General features: G+C 40.8%; 1 protein-coding gene across 1 annotated transcript in view; it reads left to right on the plus strand.

Annotated features, from left to right (window-relative positions):
• Positions 1-16,474, plus strand: part of LOC306699186 (A disintegrin and metalloproteinase with thrombospondin motifs 20) — a gene marked incomplete at both ends in the record, with an annotated part of 73,082 nt that overhangs the window by 43,778 nt on the left and 12,830 nt on the right. Inside the window, 8 exons of the mRNA XM_079163716.1 lie at positions 139-303; positions 659-829; positions 1,751-1,870; positions 2,977-3,084; positions 5,707-5,871; positions 6,114-6,383; positions 8,122-8,283; positions 8,569-8,745. Of these exons, the coding sequence (XP_079019842.1) occupies positions 139-303; positions 659-829; positions 1,751-1,870; positions 2,977-3,084; positions 5,707-5,871; positions 6,114-6,383; positions 8,122-8,283; positions 8,569-8,745 (1,338 nt within the window). The remainder of the gene's footprint in view (positions 1-138; positions 304-658; positions 830-1,750; positions 1,871-2,976; positions 3,085-5,706; positions 5,872-6,113; positions 6,384-8,121; positions 8,284-8,568; positions 8,746-16,474) is intronic.

Raw genomic sequence — 16,474 nt, forward strand, 5'->3', positions numbered from 1 at the left:
TCATTTTTGGACAGAAACAAATAGAATATTTCTGATTTGCACTTTAATTTCATTAACATTGCATCGTTGGAGAAAGTATGCCATAGATAAACACATGATTAAGTGGGCTGAACATGTTCAATGTATTCTTGTATACAGTGCTCTAAGACATGCGGACGTGGGAGCCGTAACAGAGAGTCTTACTGTATGAACAACCTGGGTAGACGGCTGGTGGACAGGGAGTGCAACGAATACCAGAGGGTGGTCACTGAAACCTGCAGCGACCAGCCGTGTCCGAAGTGGACCGTCAGCGAGTGGAGTGAGGTGGGGAACTCTCATGCACATACAATACACACAACCACATATACAAAGCAGCAAGAAGGTTTGAATACGTCTTCATTCATCCTTGGAAATGGGCTGCGGAGCATTAATCGTGAAACTCGGCACAAATAGAGTTGAACTGTAAATTCAGCATAATATGATCTCTTCTTCTCTCATTTTAGAGGTTTTAGTTTGTTGGTAAGGTATTAAGATATTAAGACCAATTAGGATAGACATGGGGATGTGCTGTCAACTATTTTCATAAAAGGGGGATGTCACACACTCATGCATACTTTTATATTAATGACTTCTTCTCTACTTTTTCCACCATCATCCCACACCCCCCTTCGCCGCCCAGTGCCTGGTGACTTGTGGTAAGGGGATGAGACACAGACAGGTGTCCTGTAGCATGGGAGCCGGGGAGGAAAAGCTGAGCGAGCACCTCTGCAACCCATCCAGCAAACCTCCTGCTGTGGGGAGCTGCGAGCTGCCCGACTGTGCGTCCTGGCAGGTCGGCGTCTGGGGAGCGGTGAGTCCTGCGGACACACACGTAGATCAGACATAGACACACCGGGGCGAGGTGACTCGATGCAGTGTTTCCCTGAGGAAATGGGCTTCATGTGTAGCTTGCTGTCTAGGATCCAGACTCGTATCTGTTAGTCTGTGTGTGTGTGTGTGTGTGTGTCGTCACAGAGAGAAAATGTGGTGTGTAGCAGTGATGGTGTATATTTCAAGTTTATGTGTGTGTGTGTGTGTGTGTGTGTGTAACCTGATATATCGGCAAGTTACGGAGGAGTGTGCTCTGACTCCAGCTGCTATTTCCTCCACGGTGCTTTCACTTTACCCCTCATATCCTGTCAGACTAAACCTGACCCACAGTGCACACACACACACACACACCTTCATAGGCATTCAATCTTCTATGTTTCCAAATGTTTCTGTAGATTCAGCCCTGTTAGGGTAAAGCACAAATTGAATGAAACATGTATGAATGGCCATTCATACTCTAGTTTATACATTCAGGTCTAATGCCCCCCCACCTGTTTGTATGAAGTCAGATAGTGATATTTACAGAGCTGGAATATATCAGGTCGTTAATGCCTGTGTAATTACAATTTGCTGCTCAAATAAACCTATCCTGTGGCACTTCCTCTGCTCTCATGTTGTACCTGAATGTGGTCCGATCGCCTTGTATGTGAGTTAAGAGTCGGGTAAAGGGTTGATTTAAGACTATATGTGTGTATGTGGACGCATGTGCTCATTAATGTGTGTAATGTGTGTCTGTATGCACGTCGGTCTTACCCAGGCTCTGCTGAGCTGAATCTTGAAAGAGGCCCCCGTCTAAGATATCAACCTTGACATACTTAGATAGAGTTTGAGATAGCTTGCGGTTGACCGGGCTTCTCTCTTCTTCTGTTTATATGTGTGCGTATGCGTGTTTGTCTTTCAGTGTGCGGTGACCTGTGGCCATGGCTACCAGATGAGAGCTGTTCGATGCGTGTCCGGGGACTACGGTGACACAGTAGACGACAGAGAGTGCAATGCTGCAGCAAGGCCTCGAGACAGTCAGGTACAAATAAAACTGTTACTAACTGCTCGTACTCTCTCCAAACTCAAACGTTGAAGGTTCACCCTTATTTGTGTCAGTGATTTCCTTAGAAAGATTTCACTGCGCAGATTTATGAGAAGGATTATATTGGATAAACGTTATTTTCACCCTGATTTAATGTGTCCAGAAGATTGAAGGTTGCTGTTTACAATAAGAAGGATTCTCTTTGACATAAAGAACTGCGACCAGTAATGCAATATTTAAATCAGTGTTGACCAAGGAGTTTAGGCTCACATTTTTAGTCTCCACTAACTCCTGCGAGGTAAATATCTGGCTGCAAAGAACTCTACTATGTTCACCAGCTAGTTGCTAACTGGAAAGGTAGCGCGCCGCAGAACTTTTCAGTGAACAGCTGCCTGCTGCGGCCGGTAAGGATGAGAGCCGTAGAACTAAACCATATGGTAAAGTTATCGGCAGTAAAACCAAAGCAAAGAGAGACTAAAATGTTTTGAGCTGAGCAGAACTGTAAAGTGATTCTGCCACATGCATTCAGTTACTGTCATATTTCACGTCAAGCACTTGTCAATCATATGTTGACTGGTTGAAGGCCGATCCACTCACCTGCAAAGTATCCTTGAAATTCACTCTTTGACGACACGACCTATCACTACAAACTTTAAAAGTTGATTAACATCAGCAGCTTCTTTAAATGCCTGCTTGTTCTTCTCTGCTTTGACCCAAAGTCCAAATCTGCGTCAAGGCGGACACTGAGCATGAGGCTGCAGCACACTCTACCTGAGTGGTTTAAGTGTATTACATAAGGGCTCTTAGGCTGATGGTCACAATGAGGTAGGCGGAAGATGTGAAACTGATGACCTTTCAGGCTCCAGATAGGTGATATCTGTCTCAGCTGTTGGAATGGAGGTCACCGCAATATTCACAGACACATTTTGAGAAATGGAACTTAACAATAACATTGACTGTGGTTTTTTTGTGGGTTTTCTTACACCTGGATCTTTGAATCTAAGGGAGTCTCTGAAATATGTTTGGAAATATTTTTGGTATATTTACTCCCGTTGCATGACTCAAGTGATCATTTGACTGTATTTGCATGTTTTTTGTTGTAGGACTGTGAGATGCAGGCGTGTCCCTGGGCCTCTCCGGTACAGAGCACACCTCATCCTGACAACTCCGCTCAACTCCTGACCCAGTGGAGATATGGCTCCTGGACTGCGGTAAGGAAACATATTGGGTCTAACAGAGCATGTTACAGTCTGTGGGTTTACCTTATACAGTCCAAAGAATATAAAAAAGCGATGCATTTGTTGTTGAATGGTAAACAAATTCTTCTACTGTTTCGTTCATCTTTCTGTGTGTGGCTTGAGAGAAATGATCTGCTGGGCTTTGGAATCTGACTTAGCTCTCAAAGAGTGAAAAATGAGAATACTGATGAAAACGTTTGTATAAATATATGAATGTGTAAGTGTGTTTCTGTGTGTGTGTGTAATTTAAGGAAACCACACTCCAGTAATGATGAATCTCCTGCATATGCTAGATCAAGGGTCCAGTTAGAAAAAATGTCTTGAAGCAAAGGTCCGGAAGATCATAATGTCTAACTATTTAGTGTGATATATATTTAAGTAGCCTAGTAGTTGTATCAACATCTGCATGTAATCAATACCTGACCGTCAAATCAAATGAATTCAGTACGATTCAAAAACTTTTTGACAATATTTATTTGAATATTGTCAAAAATATTCAAATAAATTTCAAGTAAGTTTGTTCAAAACCTTTATGTTTTGTCTCATAATGGCATTTCATATTGGCACTTTTAATAAGTTCCATGGTTTCTGAACATATGAGACACACTGGTTTAGTGCTCCCCGTGGGAAGTATGAACAGAAATGAGTCAGTCCATTCCGGATTAAATGCTCTATTTTCGCTGTCCACTTTTCTTTTTTTGGAGAGCGCCATTTGCTCCTTATTTTTCTCTCCCTTTCTCCGTCTCATTCGTCTTTTTCTCAACTTTCTCCGTCTCATTCGTCTTTTTATCAACTTTCTCCGTCTCATTCGTCTTTTTCTCAACTTTCTCCGGGACAGTCGCCTGTTTCTCTCCCTTTCTCCGGCTCAGTTTCTCTCCCTTTGTTTTTGCTTCATGTATCGCTATCTTTCTTTTTCTTTCTACCGTCTTTTCATGTGTAACTTGCCTCTCACTCTGTCATCTGTCTGCACTGTGGAGTCGCAATGTTTCCCGCCTGGAATGCACAGACTTGATCTGAGTAGTATCCCGGATGGCTTAACTTGCATGCAATTGGTCTGTGCGTTTCCTCATCCACTAAACCACTACCGTAAAGACAACAAAAGCTGCGCCGGTTAAAATAGAAGTGCCCCGTGAGGTTTTAAATCATAACCTTCTGTTTTGGTCCGTATGGGACGGCTTCTGGGTCCGGACCCGGACTGCGGTCCGCCAGTTTGGGACCCCTGTGCTAGATCGACAAATTCAACTTTATTGTATATCCAAATATTCCTTCAGATAGCACATACTGTACAAGACCATGATCCTTGGCATTGTCTCTTTTACCCCTTGCTGCATGTTTACACACAAACACGCACCCACACACACACACACACACACACACACACACACACACATACGGACACACATACACACACACACAGGCTCCACTGTCTGGGCTGAGAGGCCCCTCTGTCTCTCTGATACTTTGCATTGTTACTCGTCGCAAATGAAAACCAGATTTCATCTAAACACAAGTCTACGGTTTCTAAGATTGAACCCCGTCTGTCAATCTGAAAGTCGGTGTGAGCTCACATGTCAAAGAGGCCAGCGCCGGTGTGGTCTTACAGACACACACACACACACACAGATCATACACACACCACGTGCACACATACACATCCATACAATCCCCCAGAGCAGCGGAACTGCCATCCTGTTTAGAGAGTCATTGATATCAGAGGGATATTAACGTGCCTGTTTGAGCTGGAGCCATTTGATTGCATTAGGTATTCATCCCCTCAGAAATGTTTACTGTGATGTCCCTTTGAGATGGCTGGGGTACAGCTACAATAGAGTGTGAGCAGCTGAAAGTTGATCAGAGAGTCACTTCAGGACACCAGCAGCAGCAGATAAAATCATAAACGCCTTTATTTGCGACTCAAGGTAAAGAATCCACAAACATGTCGCCTTTTCTGTTACGGAGTAAGACATGTCTGTTACTTATTGCAATATGAACACTGGTGTCAGGAAGTATAACTAGCATCAAACAAACCACCTTGAAGATTTGTTTCTCTTTGATAAGATTGAATCGTCCTAATACAACATATTACAACTTTCTTGAATTGTGTTATTTGCATTATGGTGGGAAATATTTTCAACCCACAGAAAGTGATCAAGCATTTCCTCACTGCACAGAAACGTATGAATCAAAGCATTAGGAAGGCAGATATATCTATTATTCATTTATTTACTTTTAGAAGAAACAAAGTAACTTCAAATGGAACATAATTGCAGCTTTACAATGCCACTTTGTGCTATAAGATATCTGGGTAATTGTCTGTCTACTACAGGTACAATAGACCCATAGATACATGACATGTATTGTACACAATATGGTATTCTCTCATTACTATTATGGGCTGCCAGTTTGCAAAAAATGTATGGCACAGTTTACATTTCACTCATAAACAGGTCACTTTTGTGGTGCATTTTCCAAACAGTCGCACTCCACCTCATGATAATTACGAGTCTTGAAAAGTAGAGAGTTAACAGCATCACTTTAACAACCACACGATACAAATATTGATCTCAGCTCTGCTTGTATCTGCGTGTCCTCCAGTGCTCGGTGTCCTGTGGCAAGGGAAAGCGGGAGCGTTACGTCAGCTGCAGAGATGCCCAGGGAGGAGTCGCTGACGAGTCACACTGCACCCACCTGCCCCGGCCCCCGGAGTCCTCGGCCTGCTTCAGCCCCTGTGGCCAATGGCGTGCCGGGGAGTGGTCTCCTGTGAGTAAAAAAACATCCAACACTGTGTCCAATCAATACAGATGTTTTCCACTGCAGAGACTTTCAGTACTCAACCGCAATGTTAAAAATTATCCTGAAACAACATGGGCTCTAAGTGCTGCTGTGATCTTGGACAGTTTAGTTTAGCCAAAACTCTGGATGATGTCAGATTTAAAGAAAAATATTAAATTATTTTTTATTATTTCAACAATTTGTAACACCTTTTGGTTCTCTGTCCCCAGTGTTCAATGACTTGTGGCGTTGGAAGAACCACCAGGCAGGTGGTCTGCTCTAACTACCACCAGCCAGTGGACCAGTCCTTCTGTGACCCGGATGAGAAGCCTGCGACAGAACAAGAGTGCACCGCTGCCCCCTGCCCCTCTATCCACCACCGCCAGCGTATCAATGATCAGCCCTACGGATATCCCCAGGACCCCGGACGCCATCCTGGCCACAGCAGCTGGAATGTGCCCTCAGCAGACAACCAGTGGAGGACCGGACCCTGGGGCGCAGTATGTTCAGCACATGATCTTTGGGGAAAGAGGGCTGTGCAGAAACATTCTGTCTGGCGGTAGAATCATTTTAGTTTTGTTGTCAAGTAAAGGGAACCAATTAAGGTCTTCTCATGGATAAATATTCTTCATTGCCACACGCAATTTAAGTTTTATGGAGAAAAAAAAAGAACACCTTGTACATGGCCAGCATGTACAAGGTGTTGTCATGAAGGCCAGTGTGTGTCTGTCTGTAAACACATTCTTGTGAACACATTCACTTGAATGTAGCAGATGTTTCCATTTACAAGGGCAGAGGGCCATACATGGTCAAGGGCTTTACAAACAGCACCAGGGGATATATATATATATGGTGTGTCAGTGTATGAATAGATGTTCAGGACTCCATTGCTGTGTAACGAAAACACTAGGTTACCTCAAGGTAGAGCCTTGATTTTTTTGGCTGAAATTGACATGGCACTAACAGACCCAAATGGTTTGGGGCAGTTCAGGCTCCTAATTATTTTAATGTCCTTGGTCTTGAATCAAATTGTCAAAAAAGGAGGCACAACTGTTTTAACATTTAAATGTTTTAACATGTTCAGGTCTGTAAGGACTCTGTTCATGCCACAAATAGGTGCATTGGTGCAGTTGTGTCTCCTGTGTGTAGTTTTGCTAGCATGATGTTATTTTGGCATCCGTTTTGCCATTAAATTGCCCCTTGTGTACCCAGACCACACCTTATCGCAGAGAGCTATTTGGGGATTTACATGGTAGGTAGCACATGAGTTCAGGTAATTTGTGATTCTTACTAGTAATCTCGTCCACAATCACTTGTTAATCACTTTTAGTTCTGTAGACAATATATGGAATGTGCTCTTTCACCCTGAGTTTGTGCTCATGTTTGCATTGGTTTGTGCTTTCACTTTAGAGCATGCCCTGCTTCATGAAAATAGAGCGAATCTTGTTGTAGTAAAGAGAAAGTTTGCTCCATGCTAGAGGATAATTGACAACATTTTGCACCTAATGTTGCCTAATAAGTACAAGTCAGTTATTAGATGTCTATTACTCCATCAAAAGACCTGAATATTTTACTGTGAAACTAGATTCATGTTATGTTTGTTTGGTTTTATCTTGTTTTTTCTGAAAGCCATGAGAAGATCACTGCTCTATTTTCTAAACCCCCAGCAGCAGAGGCATTCATCCCAGTACACTGTTCAGTCTCACATCATGAACTTGACTGGACGCACTGCTGTTCAGGCTCACTCTGTGCTGTCCTCCCTCACATACGATAGAGAGCGTTGACTGTGCTCACTCCCATTGACAGTGGGGATGTGTCATTTTAATTGGATGCAGAGTGTACCTACTGCTCTGTTCAAGGATGTGTTGTTCAATGTCCTTCATGGACTGATGTTTTCCATCTTTGGAAGATCATTTTGAACAGCACAGCTGAGTTTGGCCTTGGTTAGACTCAGCATAACTCGTTGTTATGTGTATTATACGTGTTGGTGTAACTTCCGACTGTGTCCCTAACCCTAGGATACAGTCAGAAGTTCCATAAAATAATTAAGTAAGTGAAGCTTGAGTGTCAACTTTTTAACACAGCTAAGAAATAATAATTGGCACATGGCAAAACAAAAAATATATATGGTCATCTGTGTTTTATTACTCATAATAGGCCTTTTATGCATAACGTATGTGTTGTACCTCTGTGTGTGCATGTGTCATCATCCTCATTGGTGCTCTGTGTGCTCTGCAGTGTTCCAGTACCTGTGCAGGAGGTTTCCAGAGGCGAGTGGTGGTGTGTCAGGATGCTGATGGACGCAGCAACAGCTACTGCGATGAGAGGGTCAAACCCGCCGAGTCCAAGGGTTGCGACTCTGGACCCTGTCCTCTGTGGAACTTTGGTGTCTGGGGAGAGGTGAGTTTGTACTGACAGTTGGAAACACAGTCGTTGTCATACTCTTCCACTCACTCATTGTGAACTTCATTACATTTCCCACACACGTTTTGTGTTTCATCCTTATCGTCCTCTGTCTGTATGTCTGTCTCTCTCTCTTGTCTTGCACAAAAAAACAGCGATTTGTTCCAAAGTCAGTGCTGAAACAGTTCAGAAAAGCCCCCCTGAAGCACATTATAAGACACATTATTACATAGTTATTGTATAAATACATTATTTAACATCTTTTTTGTTTGCTACCCTTAGTGCACACAGACCTGCGGTGGTGGAAGGAGGACTCGTCTGGTGGTTTGTCAAAGGCCCAACGGCCAGAGGCTAAACAACTACAACTGCGACATCCTGGACAAGCCGCCCGACATGGAGCAATGCAACCTGCAGCCCTGCCCAGGCTCTGCCTCCTGGCACCGCCGACCATGGAAGCCGGTACGATAGTACTAACTCGTTTTCCTCCATCACTTACCTTCCTCACTGAGGGTGCGTCACTGTAAGTAGATATGGCGTGTGCTAAAATGACTCCAGACGTGTAGTGCTGAGTGTGTTTTTAGCCTAAAACTGTAGGAGATCCTGAAGTGGGTGCTGGGTATCGAGCGCCATTGTTGGTTAGCCAGCTCCAGCCCACCCAGATGGGCCCTGCAGTGGCATGGTGCTGATTAGAATCAAGGAAAAATAAATGCACAAAAACACAATGCTGCTCCACTTAGGAGATCATAAAAAACACGTGGATGCCATTTTGAGCCAAGGCTCCAAAGTAAGACCTATAAAACAGGACAGTGTTGTCCAACAATGCCATATATTTGCAGAGGCATAACTCTAGAAAATATTTATTTCATATATGAGGCGTGAAGTAAATGTTCTTTGTTGTTGTTGCTGTCTTCTCCCTGTATCCGAAGTACACAAGTGTATATTTGTGTATAAGAGTTAATATTATGACCTTTATGGAACAGCAACAAATGACTGTCGGTGTATTTTGTATGTGTGTCTTTGTACAGTATGATTTTATTGAATTACTGAATATTTTATTTAATATTTTTGCTGGTGCTCTTGGTCAGACCTCTCGTATCTCTCTATGAGTAAATACAGTTTGTACAGAGGAAAATATTTTCAAAACATGTTTCATTTGTATTTTTCATAATGTGTTTTTTACTTAAGTTGAAATGCAATTTAGAATGGCTTCATCTCTGTCGGGTTAAACTATTTGAAATAATCTCAAAAGCAAATATCACAAAAGCAAATAAACTATTAAACAAACAAATACATCTTAAAAACAATATCACAGAAATTCAGTTAAAAATGCCTTAAAATGTAGAGTGGTTGAAAAATAAGCATTATAGGAAAGCATTTTTCTTATAGATATGAATTATTTTGATTATTAATAAAGTAGATTGTATAATATATGATGCAGTCTTTATCACATAGGAAAACAGGCATAAATGCTTATAAACTATTAAAATAACTTTTGTCATATGTCACAAAAACAATGGTCCCATGTGTTGATCACAACGGTGGGAATTTTGGATTTAATCCTAACGTCATATCTGTGAAAGGAAGTCAGTTTGAGGTTTAATGCAGTTGTTCAGAACAAAAACAATTTTTAGTCATACTGTTATTCATTGTAAAAAGGTGCTATTAAACTTTATATAACATATTATAGTGGCGCATTATCGGTATCATGAAAATTGAATACAATACAATACAGTGCAGTACATCACGGGTTATCATTGAGCAGTTCTTTTTCAGCTTTCGTCATTGTCCATCAAACAAACTAAAGCACACAGATACCTCCTCCTTTTAAAGTTAGAGTCATTTGTTGCTGTGTCTCTTTATTCCTTTGGCCAGTTTTTGTATTTCTGAAGGATTTTTTTCAACCGAAACTTATTTATTTGTTTACAATAGAGTATTCATTGTTTTAGCTTTAATGTTTTGTTCCAGTTTAGATTGATGTAACACTTTACTTGAATTATTTGTCTTTATACACACATGTCACCTGAACACTACTTGTTGGGGCTTTTTACAGTCAGCAAAGGCTCGCAGGTGAAAACTTTTGGTTCTCGGGAGTTTACAGGATCACAACATCATATACATCTGAATCTCTCTGGCAGGGTCATAAGGCCTTCACGTTGCTGCAGTGATGTAGAGGTGTACTCCAGGGTGTGTCAGTACACAATGACATCACTGATAGGCGTGGTTATAGCTGCAACGAGGCAGTGAAGCATTGCTATTCGGCTGCGTATTAAGTTACATGTTAAGGTCAGTTCAGAGTTTAAAAGCTCTGTGACAACTTTATCTCAGCAACTGTACAGCTCTCACTCAATGTAGGAGCTGCAGTACTTTTGTCATATAAAGTCTGAGTATGTGTTGAACTCTTTAAGTCAGGCCCTCTCTGTCACTGCAGTGGTTGTTCAGGTTCTTACAAATACAACATGTTAGCAGCTTGAATTATATTTTGGTTAAAGCAACATGACATTATCATGACACATATTTCAGGTGAAGTGTTGCAGCTTGGTTTGTATTTATGTCCGCGTCCTCTCAGTTAGGATGTGTGCAGTCTCCTTCTTTGTTCCTTTGCTTCTCTCGCTGTGTGTCATGCTCAACCAAGACTTCCACTGCAACCAAGACTCCTCAGCCATGGAAGTTTCACTCCCACTCCTTCATATTTTTAACCCTGTGGTGCAAAATTGCAGAACTCAAAGAGGCAATTCTACTTTATTTTTCATATTTTGGTTGGTTGTTGTTCTTATTGCTATTTATTTCATTCACATGCAAAAATACATAAACATGTTGAATTAGCTTCCCCCCCCCCCCCCCCCCCCCCCCCATTGTAAAGATTATTAAAGAAACATAACTGTGAAATTTGTGTTGTTTCTAAATGCAATATTTAGCTGGCAAACAAAACACAGGTCTGTGCTTTTAACAACTTCAGTTCTAGCTCAGGACCCTAAAAGGAAGAGCTCAACGTATGCGAGGTTATGAACACATGTAAATCCTACAGACGTCTCTCTAGGGAACACGATGGGAAAACAAAATAAGACACGGTTCACTGCAAAAGAGTTAACATTTGAAACATAGTTTATTGCTTTCACAGGGGAACAGTTGTTGACACAGCAGATATTTTTCACATGCAATAGTTTCATAGTGCTCTAATATGCTCTGGTAAACCATGGGCATGCAATATATACTGCAGGTTTTTTGCGGTATATAGTGTGTAGGTGAGTTACTACAAACCGCTTGTAGAAAAGACTTGACTTGTAGGTCATTATGTGGTATTTTGGTATTTGACCCTCAATTGAGTTAATTTAGTTTAGCCCCCTTTTTCTTTACCCCTTCTATAATAATTCAGTCTTTGGGGCCATACTTAAAATCAGTTTTTATAGTATCCGTAGTACTTTACATACCTCTGCATAATGTAGTGTAAGAACGCTGCAGGCCTTTTCCTTTTATGTGTTTTAACTTTTTATTTTATAATGTCCTTGGAGAAAACAGACAGTATACAGTCCAAATCAAACTTTGGCGCTGGGTGGCACATCTGTTTATCATTGCATTAATGGAGCACTCTGTAATGCATTTGGCAGGAGACCTGCAGAGTATTACTTTTACTACGACAATAATTGGTATTAATGCATGCTGGCAAGGTTTGTTTAGTTGAGGAGATCCAAAAGCAAGCCCTGGAAAGACAGTATTTACAGAAAACTGCTGATTCGATCGTGTATATTATATTGTCCTGAGGTCATTCTTTGAAGTAAAGCACATTTGTGATAAGTAATATCAGGCAGTATTTTCGAATAATGTAGCAAAAAGTAAATACTTCACCATAGGCTGCAAGCAACTCAAAGTAGACCACATCAGATTATAGCTATAACTCTGTATAAACCAACAATGAAGCCTACATTGATTCAAATAAAATGGTTAGAGGATAACAGCGGTTATGAAGTTACCTTTACACATGTGTCCTCTATAAGATATTACAGCAAGCCTCTGTACCATTTTTCAAAAATCATTTTAATAAATCGCAATGTTTAGGAGCTGAAGATCTTTCAGAGGCCAGAGGGTGATAAAATGCTCCGGAAGTACTTGTATTACATAACTTTGTCAAAATATTTCTCATGGCTTCAGATTGCAGCTTACCTTATGTAATGGCCTCTTCAGTTAGTTCCCTAAAATGAAAACAGCTTGTTTTACACCAGTAACATCAATCACACCAGTCTGCAGTAGTAGCTCATCAATGGAATCCTGTGTTTTTTTGTCAATTTATTTCAATATATATCAAATTCTTAAATATATTTTCACAAATTCTATATTCTCCCAAAATGAATACTGTTTAATCACCTCTTGGGAAAGTAGTTAACTATCCCACAAATGCCATTACTTGTAAAGCGTTTCAGCCGAACCTTTGCGTTTTATCTCATGTTTCAGAGGTAGGCTACATTCTTGGAATTAAACCAAAATACTTGTTAATAAGAAAATGGCTTTAATAATGCTGGTATACTACCATCTTACAGTACAATCATACGTCTTACAATATTCACAACTTTGCTTCCTGATAACATTTGATCATCAAGATAAATATTTTAAAATGGCATTCAATAATGTCCAAAAACGTATTTTTCAAATGTTTTTAAATCAGTGCTTTAGTTTTTTTCTCCCTGGACCTTTAATCATTTCTAATAGTCTTTCAGTGACACCTTCAAAATTAATGAATACAAATCATCAAAACACATTTGTCATGTATAAAGAAGAAAAGACACAAAACAATTATTGCATTTATTGCAGAAATGTATAGTTTCAGATGCAGTTCAGCATAAACAATCAGGAATGTATATATCATTAACTAATGACGCAGCTTAAAAGCAATGTCAAATATGAGCAATCAGCAACAATAAGACTGTGTGTAATAAATTGGCAACCAAGGCACCATTTTAGTAATTTATGCCTGTTTGTTCCTAACAAAAACAGACCGTTTCCTGTCGAGAGTGGCTTTCCCATGCAGGGGGATCGCAGTTGAGCATCTGTGACCTAATCATGCTGCTTCAAATGAAATCCACATGCACAACATTGACATACTTGACTTTAGCCTGAGGGCAGTGGGCAAGAACACTCTGCAAACCTGTCACCCTGGGGTCAGTTGGCCGTGACATCATTGGTCTTGTGTTTCCTGATCCTGCACATATGCCAGTCGAGTGTGAGCAATTGAAGCGGTGGCTGGAAGGTCCCCTGTGGTCCTCACGAGCATGGCTCTTGTCATGGCTTTGATTTAAATCTGAGTCGATGGAGATATTGTTTCAATTCGGCCTTTGAGAGAAAGCAAAATAGTTCAGTTGATGATCTGCTGGTTAAAAGTCAAGCACTATGGCCTACGGATTTTGGCAAACCATTACGACTTTGGAAGCAGAAAACCAGATGCTCTTGAGATGTTATCTGAAGATTCTAAATATTTGGATCACAGCGTGGCTTTCACATTAGGAATGGAAGTCTCTTTTGGGTCAAGCAGTTGAATAACATGAAGATAAGTCGAACATATTACCTACTGTAATGTAGATTTTGTTTGCCAGCACTTGCACAGTTATTCTCACAATTTACTGTAGTTTTAGAGAGAAGTTAAAAGATGATGTTAGAAGTAAAGCCCTATCTGGAAATGAATCAGAGTTTACTCCGAACTGGGCATTGGCGGAAACTATTAGAGGAGCCCATCTAGTAAGGGTCATTGTTATTTTGTAGGTGATCCAAGGTGGGAGCAGATGCAGTGAGATGAAATGAGAGGAGACAAGGCGTGAAAGTCTGGAAGCATTTAGATTGGTCTACCCCCGGCTCTTAGAATGATAAGGAACATGGCCTCACTTTGACACAGGTAGAGCGCGCCTGCTTTTCCTCAACTCGTTGGTCAAGTATTATAAAGTGGTTTTAGGCCTCTAGGAGTCACTTCTTAGACTTCACTTAAGTGCATATTCTTCTCAAATGAGGTTACCGCGTCAGACTTGATGGGGCCTGGTCCGGTTTGGGCCTGTCGGTGCTCTCAAGTTGATGGAGTGAAATGGAGTTTGTGGGACTCGACATCTCTGTGAAAGAACTGTTTCCCCTCTTATGGGGGGGACATTGATAGATTGGATGTTCAAGCCCACTTTAAGTAACAGGGGGATAATAGTCCTTCATTTAAACTTTAGCATAGGACGGTGTGCTGTTTTAGCTACACTGTAGGAGTAATTCCAGTTGTCGGTAAGTGCTTGGTGCACAGTTCACTAAAGTTATTTCCACTTGCTACTAAAAGACACCATTCAAAGGGTATATCCACCCTTGCATATTCGTGCTCTGTATATTTCTAGGGCTGCAACTAATAATCAATTTCTATCAATAAATCTGCCAGTTATTTTCCTGAGTAGTTTAATTGTTTGGCCTGTATGTATTGGAAAATAGTAAGAAATGTCCCTTCCACTTTCCTCAAGTCAGGGGGAACATCTTGTTCTTATTCTGACCAACAGTTCAAAGCCCATGTAAGACAAAGAAAAGCAGTAGAGCCTCACATTTAACAAAGTGAAACCATTAAATGTTTGCCATTGTTGCTTTTGTTTGACAATTTGCCTTAATCGATTGCCAAAATGGTTGCCGATACTTTTTCTCTTGATCGACTAATTGACCAACTCATTGTTCCAGCTCAATTTGTTTTATAGATATTGTTAAGTATAGCTTCATGTTAACATTTTAGTACTCACTTTAACTACTTTTTCTTCTTTCATTTGTTAAAATGACAAAAGCTGTTAAGGACTGGCGGTATTTAGCATTACGAACCACTGCGTTATGCATTTGGGTTTACGGAGTCAAATCTTCCTCGTTGAGTCCGAGGGGCTGAAACCAAAACCTGATGTTTATTTCTGATTTCTGATTTAGCAATTTTGCTAAACACTACAATTTGCACAGAGCCCCCTATCGCCTCTATAATGCTACCATGAAAGGAATATTGTAATTAGTGTTTTGCTTGTGGATATGTGGTAATAAGATACACGCATACCAGGTGTGGATTTCTCGCTCTTTAAAAACTATGGCATTCTTCTTCTCTTGCATCATTTTCTTTATGTTTGTATTCTTTTTTAGCAGGAAGAGAAACTTGGACTTGAATGTTCAGTGTCAAAAGGTAACGACTTTATAACTTCTGCTGAATTGTTCAAGTTCTGCCATCAAGAATTTGCTTTTTTTTACCATATATTTCTCATTCCCATCTGCTGCAGAGCACAAATTTGAGCGGTGCTGGATGTTTTAGTACAACATGGAAAAAGCTCTCAGTGGAATGTTTAGACAGGCGGAAAAACTCTGCTGTTTTGTCATTTCGTTTTGACTTATGGTTTCTTGGTATATCTTTCCTGAGTGGTGTTGACTTAAAAAGGAAACTGTGTTGGAGAAACTGTATATCTCTACTCAACCGGTTGTTTATTTAACTCTTGAAACATGGCAAAGTCATACTTTTGCATGGAGTGCAGGAACTGCATTGATAATATATCAGTATTTTGAACGTGGATATAGTTGCATGTATTCATCATATGGTTTCTATAGTTCAAAGCATGTTGTGAGATTGGTCACGGATGAAGTTAGTGAAGGTAAGCGTGCGATGAGTTAGATATAAGAATTTCACACTGCTCCTGTGCGTGGTTTCAAACGAGCCTGGATAGCTATTTTGACCTGATGGATAAAAGATCTATGACTCTTGACATTCCTCTGCCCCATGACGCCGCTCTTACCAGCTGTTCCCATGTTGACAACATGTGTTGTTTTGACTTCTGTCTTTGAAACCTCCCTGCAAAACAAGACCACGGACAGAAAAGCAGCCTGAATGTTCTGTGACCCTTCATGTCTTTCCCTCTTGTCTCCTTCTTTCTCTGATTTGCAGTTTTTAATCTATGCACCAGAGGACATTGTGATAGTGAATAAGCTATAACAAGAGACATGACGCTGTCTTAAAGGGCATTCAGTTCCCAAAAAATGACTACTTGCTCCCTGCATGATTTGGTGCACAGATTAATTAAGATTGAATGAGCATAGTTTACCATGTACCGTAGATGTGTACCGTATCTCACAACATGGACAACATGGAGCCCAGGGTATAATTCCACACTGCCTTCACAGTCTACAAGTTCGTTCTTGCTCTCCTTTGAAGAGTCTATGTAACTAC

This window comes from Pholis gunnellus (genome assembly GCF_910591455.1).
Source record: "Pholis gunnellus genome assembly, chromosome: 7".
Taxonomy (NCBI): Eukaryota; Metazoa; Chordata; class Actinopteri; order Perciformes; family Pholidae; genus Pholis; species Pholis gunnellus.